At 41.3% G+C, this 12239-nt stretch overlaps 1 protein-coding gene across 1 annotated transcript; it reads right to left on the bottom strand.

The window, feature by feature from the left end:
• Positions 1-5753: 5753 nt before the first annotated feature.
• Positions 5754-6260, bottom strand: LOC125237331 (craniofacial development protein 2-like). Its single transcript, XM_048144324.1, has one exon. It carries the CDS (start codon positions 6258-6260, stop codon positions 5754-5756), a length of 507 nt encoding a protein of 168 aa, XP_048000281.1.
• Positions 6261-12239: the final 5979 nt, after the last annotated feature.

Here is a 12239-nt window from a genome sequence, read left to right on the forward strand (position 1 = left end):
TGATACTAAAGATTGGTAACAATTAACCAAAATAGCTTAACGGTCCGACATAGAATATTTCGTTGTTATTCAGATTCTCAAATTTCGTTCCGATTGATTAAGTTTTGAAGGAGGAAAGAGTCGAGAACGGAACCTCGATTTTAAAGATTTTTTTGAAATATCTGTTGACTGAGTTGTTCTTAACGGACAATTTTTTTTCGATAAATCTAGTTAGTAACACTTGTATATTTAACTAAAATTCCCAAGTTGAAATTTTAGCATTTTCGCCGTACCGTATCCTCTTAATTTTGTAGAATACCTCAGGTAAAGTATAGGTACCTACTTAAATGTTGATTTCCTTCTAGTTTGAGACTGTTATAATTCAAAATTTATACTGAATGATCGCAGGTTATTTTGTGTTCTTTACCTATGGATTTGCTTTTAATTATAACTACTAATTTAGCTTTTTCCCGCAACTTCGCTCGCATTAGAAAGAGACAAAGTGCAGCCTGTGTCACTTTCCATCGCTTCAACTATCTCCACTTACAAATCACGTCAATTCGTCGCTCCGTTTTGCCGTGAAAGACGGACAAACAAACAAACACACACTTTCCCATTTATAATATTCATTTTTCCCATTTATGGATTTTGCAAGTAAAAAAACGGGCAATGCACATGCCCTTTGTTTTTAAGGTTTGAAATTTGATAACCTCAAAAGTAATTATTTGAAAATCGGGACTTAATCGCGTATGACTACATATTAAACTGACCTCCAACGTCAAAAGTGCTAACTTCTAGCCTCCAAAATTAAATATTACGTTCACATATTTTCGTACCACACTGATTGAAAGCTTAACAAATTAAAATAATCCAAAATGATTTTAAAATTCATTATACCTAAATGTTTAATAAAGGAGTACCTACATTAGTAGATCCCCAGAGATATTTGGTTCATTTCAAATAACTAGAAGCCGTTTCAAATTTTGAGTGTTTGACGGGTTTAAGATTCCATTAGGCAAGATTTTATAACTTACTTTACATTGAATATTACTACATTTAGTTGAGATATATTACTGAGAAATTACACTACCTTAATGGTTTTTGATGTTGATTTGATATTTATTTTGGTATTGATCAAATGAAAAACGATTAAAAAAATATCAAATCCGTCAAGGAACTCTTATATCGACGGAGATGTACCATGAACTCATGGTACTTCTCCGTCGATATAAGTTAAATATTTTATTCTAAAATGGACTTAAGTCTGTCTGTTACATCTTCGCCCTTAAAACTGCTGAAGAAATTATGATGAAATTATAAGATTTCCATTGGCATACTTAGGTACCAGACCTAATTGGTGCAAAGAAGCACAAGCGTAAGCAAAGTATATCATCATCATCCTTGCGTTATCCCGGCATTTGCCACGGCTCATGGCAGCCACACGTAACTATACTAAGGTGCGACTATCAAAGTCCAACCATTTGTCCTTTTCGTACTCTGTATCTGTATGATGAAATCCATGGATTCTGTATTACGTTAATCTTCAAATTACGGCATTACTATGAAAAAATTCTCTGACAACTAATCCCAAGATTTGGCGTAGGCACTAGTTTTTACGAAAGCGACTGCCATCTGACCTTCCAACCCGAAGGGTAACTAGACCTTATTAGAATTAGTCCGGTTTCCTCACGATGTTTTCCTTCACCGAAAAGCGACTGGCAAATATCAAATGATATTTCTTTCGCACATAAGTTCCGAAAAACTAATTGGTACGAGCCGGGGTTCGAACCCGCGACCGCCGGATTGAAGCGCGTAAGCAAAGTATATGTAAAAAGAAAAATCCCTTATTTGTATTAATTCAATACACAGAAGCAACAGTTGTGGGCTGCAAAATACAGGCCTAGCTTGGTTTGAAGTCCACCGGACATTGCCCACAAAAAAATGTCTTCTAGCTTTCGATGGCAACAAGCCTTTTTTTTGTGCCGCCATCTATGTGTGGTGTAGTGTATGCGCGTTCTTAGGCGGTCGCATTTTATGGGATGTATGGGATGGTATGATCTTCTTATATTTAATCTATGGTTTCGGCCAGGTAAGAAATGTAAATGTTGGGTAAAAGGTAAAAAATGTTATTTTTCCCCTCACTAGCTCGGAAACACGTGTTTTGTCCTTTAATACCAGCGGGTAAAAACGCATTTTATCCACTAGTGGGTAAAGTAATTTGACCTTGAATAAAGTCAAATTAACTGCTTTAAAATTGATAAAAGTAGGTGATTCTAGTAATATACAGATGATTTACCACCTTTGGAACTACTGGAAGCAGTGATAAACGCATTTTTTGCGTTGTAGTTTCCTCGCTGTAGTGAGGGGAAAAGTTTTGTGTTACACTCGGGTGCAAATGTATTTTACCTCTCGTGTGTTAAAAAACTCGCAAATTCAGGATTCTATTCTCGAACCACTCGCTTCGCTCGTGGTTCAACTATAGAATCCTTTCACTTGCTCGTTTTTCAATTCCACACTCGGCGTTAAAATACAACTTTGCCCCCTTGTATAACAAATAACTATTATCGCATTCGACTAGCTAGTTTCAAACAGTAGTTACAAAAGTCTAATATACACTCCCTAAACCCTTATTTCACACTGTCCACACTTTAATCAAGCATAAATCTCGTACTCCCCGAGCGTCCAATTTTATAACCATCCAGTTTTATGCCAGTCCCTAAAAATGCCACTTCAAAGTCGTAAGTCCACGGACTTTGTATGGGCGATACGACATTTGGCACTATAAGGTTATCTGTCCCTTACACTTGCGTACAATACCCTCGAGTTACACTTGAGAATCAATTTCCTACATAACTGCAGAGACGAGTTTGTAATATAGACTGTCTTAACTTCTTGAATTTTTCGAATGCGATTTCACACAGGCATTACCTTTTTGATGGCTTTCGTCATCCTCATCATCATCCTCCTTGCGTTATCCCGGCATTTTCCACGGCTGATGGAGCCTGGAGTCCACTTTGACAACTAATCCCAAGATTTGGCGTAGGCAATAGTTTTTACGAAAGCGACTGCCATCTGACCTTCCAACCCGAAGGGTAAACTAATAATAATAATAACAGGCCTTTGCATCTATAACAGATGATTCAAGCAGCATCCTTGCGACACTTACGTTCGTGGCTGTATAGCCCAATTCGAGAGAGGATCCCTCGTCCGCACACACGACAGGTGTATGCTCCCCCAGATGGGCGGGGGTTAGAGGCCTGCTCGTGACGCCTCATGCGTTTATCATTCAAGGAAGAGAACCAGGCGTTGTCGTGCTTGGATTGACCGTCATGGACAACACGGCGCCACGTGGGTCGGTCTTCGGCCAGCCGCTGCCACTGGTTGCATGGAATATCAAATGTGACCATGTCACGCTTCACGCAATCTTTAAAGCGCAGCGTTGGCCGTCCGACCGGTCTCTTTGCATCTGCAACCTCTCCCAGCAGGATTTGACGTGGTAAACGAGTCTGCTCCATTCGATACACATGCCCGAGCCACCTCAGTCGCCTCTTCTTTAGTATGGCTGTGATACTAGGAAGCTGTGCCTCGGCTAGAACAGACTCGTTTGTCACGCGATCCTTCCATGTGATGCCCAGTATGCTCCACACACAGCGCATGTGAAAGGAGTTCAGCCGGCGTTCTTGTTTTGCGTACGATGTCCAAGTTTCCGCTCCATACAGAAGTGTACTTAGGACACATGCTTGGTAAATGAGCATTTTCGTTTTTACCGTGAGATGTTTATTGTCCCAAGCCCTTGTACGGAGCCTCCCGAACGTTGTGGCCGCTTTGCCGATGCGGGAGTCGATCTCCGCGTCAAGCGAAAGATTGCACGACACAAGCGAGCCAAGGTAGCAAAACTTGCTGATCACCTCTAGAGGTGCACCGTTAAGCACGATAGTTGGCTGTTCTGAACATCCTTGCGCTAGTATGACGGTCTTCTTGGCATTAACCGACATGGAAAAGAGGTCGCACGCTTTTTGAAATTTGTCCATGATGGTCTGCAGTTGAGACTCACTGTGAGCGACGAAAGCAGCGTCATCAGCAAAGAGAAGGCTATCTACAAAAAAGTCCTTTCTATGTCGTTTGGACTTAAGCCTAGCAAGATTGTACATCTGACCATCGGCTCTTGTATACAGGTGTATCCCCTGTAGATCATCTCCAAAAGCAACCTTCAAGAGTACAGAAAAGAATATTCCGAAGAGAGTAGGTGCCAGTACACAACCTTGACGAACGCCACGGCGTACGTCGAAGGGAGCCGATGTTTCGCAGTTGTGAAGGATTGTGGCTTCCGTACCCTCGTGGAATGACTGCACTATCTTCAGGAGCTTTGGAGGGCAACCGATATTGACAAGAACCGAATAAAGCCCCTCTCTACTCACAGTGTCAAATGCCTTGTTGAGATCGACAAATGCTACGATAAGAGGACTGCTTTGCTCCCTACACTTTTCCTGTAACTGTCTGAGTGAAAAAATCATATCGACAGTTGACCGTTGGGCCCGAGAACCGCATTGTGCCTCTGGATATACGCGGTCAGCCAGCTTCTGTAGTTTGGCTAAGGTAGCCCTAGCAAAAGCTTTGCCGACTATGCTGAGGAGGGATATTCCGCGGTAATTGTTACAATCACCGCGGTCGCCTTTGCCTTTGTAAAGAGTGACGACATTAGCATCGCGCATATCCTGAGGCACGCAGCCTTGTTCCCAGCATTTGGTCAGGTGGTTATGAAGGACAGGAAGGATGCACTTCAACTTGACGATTTCGGTGTACACTTCGTCTTTGCCCGGACTTTTGCCATTTTTTAGCTGCTTGACGGCCAGGTTAAGTTCCTCTACGGTAGGTGCGGAGTCCAACTCGTGCCAAGTGTCCAGGGTCGGCATTAATCCTGCAGTTTCTGGTTGAATGTCGACTGGGCACGAGTATAGCCCGGTATAATGTTCCACCCATCTTGCCATCTGACGGCTGCTGTTTGTTATGACAGAGCCGTCAGCCTCTTTAGAAGGGCCGTCTTTTTTGTAGGAGGTCCAAGAGCTCGCTTAATACCCTCATAAACACCACCTATGTTTCCTGCGTCTGCGCTTGCCTGAATTCCTTGGCAGAGTTCTGTCCAATATGCGTTTGCATAAAAACGAGAGCTGCGCTGGAGTGAGGCTTTCGCCTTTTTGAGCTCTTCTCGTGCCGAATCACAGGGATTAAGGCGGAAATTTATGAAAGCTTGCCGTTTCAAGTTAATAAGGGGAAGTAAGTGCTCCTCGTTTTCAAGTATCCAGTCGTGAGACTTTGCCTTTTGATAACCAAAAACCCTCCCCGCGGCGTCTGTGAGAAGAGACTTAATCATTTCCCACTCGGCTTGCGCTGATACGGAACTGTCCCAATTCGCAATTTCGTCACGAACTGCAGCACTGAATAATTCCACTGCTTCCAGGTCCCGGGTCTTAAAATGATTAATCCTCTTTCGGCCAAGAGGCTTAGCAGAATGGATCCTTTTTGGGACTAGTCGGACCTTGGTGGAAACCAAACTGTGGTCTATGTCGCAATCAGCGCTGTGGTACGTCCGCGTGTGAAGTGTTTCGCGCAGGTCTCTTCTTCTAGTAAGGGCAAGGTCCAACTGATGCCAGTGTTTTGAGCGGGGGTGCATCCAAGAGACTTTTCGCATCCATTTTCCTTTAAAAAATGTATTGGTGACGCATAGTTCATACTTAGAGCAGAACTCCAACAATCGTTGTCCGTTGTCGTTGAGCTTACCGACACCATGCACCTAGGCAATCAGGCCAGTCAGTATTATCCTGACCGACCCTAGCATTGAAGTCGCCCAATATATGTAGCCTGTCGGATGGACGCACCCCGCGGAGTACTTCATCAAGCTGGTTGTAGAATTGATCCTTGGTCTCGGATGTGGAATGAAGCGTCGGTGCATAAGCGGAGATCAAGGTAACATAGCCGCTTTTTGTATTAAGACGCAAGACCATGATGCGCTCAGATACACCTACTGGTGTCTCAATAGCATCAATAAGTTGATTACGGACCGCAAATCCTACACCATGCTCCCGTGTTTCCGTGGAACTCTTGCCCTTCCAGTAAAAAGTATAGTGAGCTTCCCGTAAAGAGCCTTCGTCCTCAATCCTGGTCTCCTGTAAAGCTGCAATATCGACTTTTAACCTATTGAGCTCCACGTCGATATTGTAGGTCTTTCGCAGATCTTGTGCGATATCAAGGTTTTCACAGGTGTTCGGAAAACCCGTCCTCATTGTTCGGACGTTCCATGTCGCATAGCGCATGTAGGAAGCGTTGATATTGGGTTTAAATGTTTTGTTTTGGTTCTGAGCAGGTGGTCGGTTTTACAGCGCTAACGTCCGGCTGTTAAGCTTATGTTCTGTTCACCCAGACAAAACAAGTTAACGCTGAGGCGGATCAGTACCTTATTGGTCGAGGATTGCTCAACTTGAAGCAGGCGGTAACTGATCAGTGGACCTTCGATGGATCCTCCTACTGTCGGGAGTGGCCCCTGGCGCCCGCACATACGACGCCTAATCGTGCGGGCTTATAACCGGTAACTGCCACTCCCCGTGTTGTTTCCCCCCTGCACGGCAGGTGGGCGAAGTGCCCTCTCCGCGGATGCTGCTGCGCCTGGGACAGACGACTTTATGGCAATACGGGCTTGCCCAGCACCCGTACCACCCTCTCTCTCCTCCCCGACATGTTCCACAGGAATGACGAGTCAATACGTGTGGTGTCGGTTTGGCCGCAGGTGCCTGGCTTGCGCCTAAACGGTGGCTCCAGATCCGGGTTTTATATTAGTTTTCCTTCTTTTTGGAGACTCGATGTCATCGTCTCGGGGCTTAATATCCCATACGAAATACTTTGGTCTTAATCCATTAGTCGCCTCTTACGACACCCACGGGAAGAAAGGGGTGGTGTTATTCTCACCCGACACCACACGAACTAAACTAAACCAACTAAGGAAGGGTAAACTAGACCTTATTGGAATTAGTCCGGTTTCCTCACTATGTTTTCCTTCACCGAAAAGCAACTGGCAAATATCAAACATTGACATTTCGCACATAAATTCCGAAAAACTCATTGATGCGAGCCGGGGTCAAGCGCGGATCCAGCTTCGTGCCCAGGGGGGGGGGGTCACGTGGTAAAGGGCCAGGCCCCAGGGGGGGGTCACGTGGTCTATTTGTATAGCCAACCCAGGCTCCAGGGGGGGGGTCATGACCCCCATGACCCCCGCCCCCCTGGATCCACGCATGGCCGGGGTCCGCGTCCTCCTGAACGAAAGTCGCACGTACTTACCGCTATAGGCTACCAGCGCTTTTTTACCTTTTCGATGGCTTTGTGGTGTAGTAACACGTGTCGAATTTTGTATTTTTTGTGGTGGTTTGTTATTTATTTGCGTATTTATTTTCCCGTTTGGTGGCGGGTTAAAATTTTCACGCCTTCCTGTCCTCCCGTGAACTTACAAGTCGACTGTCGGATTCCATTGTCGTGTGGGCGAAGGGATATCACAGTTTCATTTTCTTTTCTCCTTAATTGCTTAGAGTGAAATTGCAGTTCTGTGTGCTCTACCTAGCCCATTTGGTAATACATGCGTGAGTTTATATCAGTAATGTAATGTAATTAATATTTAACAGCTAAATATGGACGACAAATAGTAAGTAGAGCAGGCATTAAAATAACTGTGTTGATGGTGAACTCTCAAATAAAAGTGTATTTACTTAAGCAACATTTGTAATATAGAATTGCTTAGATTTTTTAAATCAATAAAATAATTATTAAATTTTAGAGTGAATTCAGGAACCCGTCAAAATTTTACGAATGCAGAGACGTAAAAATAAGCGCGTTACAAAACACGGAGAAACTAAAAAGCAAAAAACAATAAACCTTTGAATTCAGATTTCTTATCGTATTGCAATAATCTAAACATCCAAATTATAAACAAATCAATTATTTTTGTAGTCGGTACCAGACCTGTTCGTCGCCTTCACAGAACTAAATCAAGATAGAAGGAAAAAGTGTATCTACTTCGCGTGCGGAAAAGTTAAATAGCGAGCAACATTGTTCGCCGCGCAAGTCAGTCTGCTCCCGACCGCTGCCCGCGAGTGACATACAGTGAAAAATACAAAATGGGTCGGTATTCGATAATTAACTGTTCAAACACCACCAATAAAAGCAAGGGTGTTAAACAAAGTGTTTCCTATCATCGGTAAGTACCATTTGTCCTACTTAAAATATTTTTTATTAAATAAAAAACACGATTTTCCTATTTTTATCATCAAAACATTAGCTGACGTACGGCCGTCAAACTAGTTTTCCATTGCGGCTTTAATTTGACGAGTCCCACTTGGCGTGCGTTTAAAACAAGCGATATAAAAATAGGCTATTAAAACTGTCGAGACAAAGTGAAGGTAGATTTGTTATTTTGTCCGTCGAACTCACGTCGAACTTAAGAATAGTGGTGCACCACGGAACTATATCGTCATGTATGCTGCGATTTCCTTATTCGATTTAAATCGATTTTGCGAAGCAGTGGAAATTATAATTATGTTTTTATATTGTTATGAAACTATACATATAAAGTACGAGTGAAAAGTAAATTTAAAATAGGTTACAGTTACGGTATTAACGTTGAATTTGTGGTCGGCAGAAAAACAAATACAAACATAATACGCTCTATATTTATTATGAATAAAAATAACTCTAAAAATATGTTAATGGTTAATTATATTTATATATCACTAAAAGTTGTAACAAATAACATGAGGATAATGCTGTGAGTACATGGTCGATTTTCTTAAAAATATTACGAAATATTAACTAGTATTAATACCTACCTACTAAAATCTTTGTTCCTGGCCTTAGGCAAATTATATACCTACTAGTGAATTATTTGTCATCACACGAATACAGGTATATACTTACTTCATTTCACAACGAAGATGAACATCCGATATTTTTAACTTCGGCGGGCATCCCGCACGCAACCTCCACAATCGATCGAATGGGTTACGCGGCGACAACGTTCCCATCACTAAAGTACACTCGTGACGTCATAGGCTCGACACAAAACGTTACACGCTCGGTTTCGCTGTTAATCGCCGAGCATTTTCCTTCTATCTTGATTTAGTTCTGTGGTCGCCTTGCTATTGCCTGTTTGCCCCACCCAACCATACACAGGCTGGTACCGACTCCAAAAATAATTGATTTGTTTATAATTTGGATGTTTAGATTATTGCAATACGATAAGAAATCTGAATTCAAAGGTTTATTATTTTTTGCTTTATAGTTTCTCCGTGTTTTGTAACGCGCTAATTTTTGAAGGCGGTTTTATTTTTTGTTAAAAAGTTAATTTATTTGTTGATTTTTAGTGGTTCCTAGTGATATTATATATATCAGTCCGAATATATGTACAGTAGTGAAAGAATTATCCTTTAACTCCTAACCATTGAGGAGTTGACCTTCCATCATCAGCTCAGCCACATAAAATTACTACCGTCAGGCGTAAATACTGGTGTACTTTTGAAAATACACTAAAAACATTACATGTGCCTATAACATTTGAAGAGTTCCCTCGATTTCTCCAAGATCCCATCATCAGACCCGGACTTGGGTGCCAATGGGACCATCTCGGGGTTATACCCGTTCGATCAAAAAAAAATTTTGAAAATCGGTCCACGATTCTCGAGATATCGAGTAACATACAACGGTTAAACAAAAAAAAAACATTCAGTCGAATTGAGAACCTCCTCCTTTTTTGAAGTCGGTTAAAAAGGCATATTTTTATGTTTTTGTCTGTTTTACTTTTTCTTCCAAAATTGGGATTTTTTGTACTTTTTGTACTCAGAATCGTGAGCTCTTTCGTCTCCGCAGAAGAAAAAAAATGTCTCACAATTTTTTTTTCACTGAGTAACAATTACAATTAGAGATGGGTCGAATATTCGGTAAATATTCGGTATTCGGCATATTCGGCAAGTTTTTCAATGTTCGTATGCGGCCTAATAGTTCGGTTGCATTGCCGAATATTTACCGAATAAACAAAGTAAATAACTAATGAAGATCTTACGTATTCCATTGGATAATAAGCTCCTATTTTAGTAGATTTTTAAGGAACTGCTAAAAAGAGAGAAACCTATGCGTCAGAATATAAATACAATTGTTTTGTAAAAAAAGTTAAAAAACCGTAGTTTAAAAGTTGAGAAGAGTTCAGAGTAGTTTTAACTAAGTTTTAGTTATCCACTAAATCATAAAAACATAGTTGTAATAACATATGTAACTATTATCAATCATTTAATAGTTTTAATGAACATTCCCTTTATAAATATGGCGTAACCGAATATTCGGCCGAATGTTCGGTTTGGTAAGAGCTGAACCGAATATTCGGCTGAATATTCGTATTCGGCAAAGTCCATATTCGGCCCATCTCTAATTACAATTAAAACTTTTATGATCGTAACTCGAGGGAAGACGAAAAAACATTTTTTGTGTCCTAGTAGAATCGAAAAAGCTCATGATTCTGAGTATAGAAAAAGTGAAATCGGAAACAAAATAAAAATATGCACAAAAAATTAAACTAATATACCGATGGTCAGTCTATATTTTGCCTCGTCTGTAGCAATAGCCACTACACTGACATAAAGCAGGGGCGTTGATAAGGGCCGTTTTGTCGGCCTCGATATACCGCGCCGAAAAACTATAATATGGTAATGACGCGCGTTTCCATTGCTATACGGCATACGGGATGTACAGGGTGTTATCAAGTCTTTCGTTGTTCGTTGGGTTACTCTTCGGGTAGGTATATAGTTTTACATGTATACATAATAACAATTAATAATGTAGCTACATACAGAAATTAAGACTAAACATAAACCTTAACAGCTAGCTAGCTAACTTTTTATCATAAGTACGTCTAAAATCACACTTTCTTAAAATACAAATTTTGAATTTTGAAAAAAGTGTACCGATTTCCATCAAACACGTCTAAGAATACTCTTGACTATTAATTCAGCTTTTAAACAAAAAAACTAAATCTAAATCGTTTCACACAGACAGACCCGTCACGTCGTTTTTGCGTCGGAGCCGTCGGTCGTTAAAAAATGGACTGTGAGTCTGTGATAGACGGATGGACGGACAGAAAGACGAAGCCTAAGATGAAGCGAGCTCGCCCAGAAGAGAAGGTACCTGTCCACCTTTGATTCATCACCATCATCACCATTTCAACCATTAATCGAGCATAGGCCTCCCTTCGTGTACGCTACTTATCTAGACTAATCTCATCCAGAAATGCCCCGCAGTTTTTCGAATGCCGTCCACCCAACGACCCAAAGGATGCCAGGCGCTTCTTGCATCCGATAGCGGCCACCATTCGGTCAACATTTTGGTTCACCTGCCATCAGTTTGCCTGGCAACATGCCGCCATTTGTTTGGAAATGACGTCACCCACGTCCCGCACCTATAAAGAGGATCGAGTATTAAAGAGAGTTACTGTCAAAGTAAAATGTGTAATCTCTCGACACAGGCTTAAAACTTTTGAACCTCAGTTTTGACAATTTGGCCCATATTCTTAGCTTGATATGTTTTAAAATGTCAAATATTAATATTAGCGCCATCTAGCCGAGCGTACCCCAAAGGTGTATCGCCATCTAACTCACCGTACCGTTTTCTGTATGGTTTTGGGGTACGTTTTTTCTTAGACTTTATCGGTCTATACGGAGTTATAGATACAATTTTGTATGCAAGATTATTTTGTTCCATTTTATGTTATTTGTATATTATGTGGCATGACTGGCATTATATGACGTCATTGGTTTCATTACATAGCGTTACATATTCATTCACGTAATATCTACGACATACGTCGAATTAAACAATTATTTACACAAGTCACGCATCAATAAAACATCTTTACTGTTTGCGATTGAAATCGGTTTAACGGTTTTTTTAAACGCAGCAAAATCTGGGATTCGTTGCCAAAGCGGACTCCCGTCTTTCATGAGTCGTTTCTAAACACCAGGATAACGCAAGGAAGATGATGATCTTGGTAAGGGCATGAAGGTACATATTTGTATGATGGACAATTGTAATGTACACTGATATTTATTGTTTAACCCCCGATGCAAAAACGACGGGTGCTTTATGTGTCTGTTTGTGTGTATGTCTGTCTGTGGCATCGTAGCTTTCGAACGAGTGAACCGGTTTAGATTCTCCTTTTTATGATTCCGTGTAGTCAA

This window comes from Leguminivora glycinivorella, chromosome 21 (assembly GCF_023078275.1).
Source record: "Leguminivora glycinivorella isolate SPB_JAAS2020 chromosome 21, LegGlyc_1.1, whole genome shotgun sequence".
Taxonomy (NCBI): domain Eukaryota; kingdom Metazoa; phylum Arthropoda; class Insecta; order Lepidoptera; family Tortricidae; genus Leguminivora; species Leguminivora glycinivorella.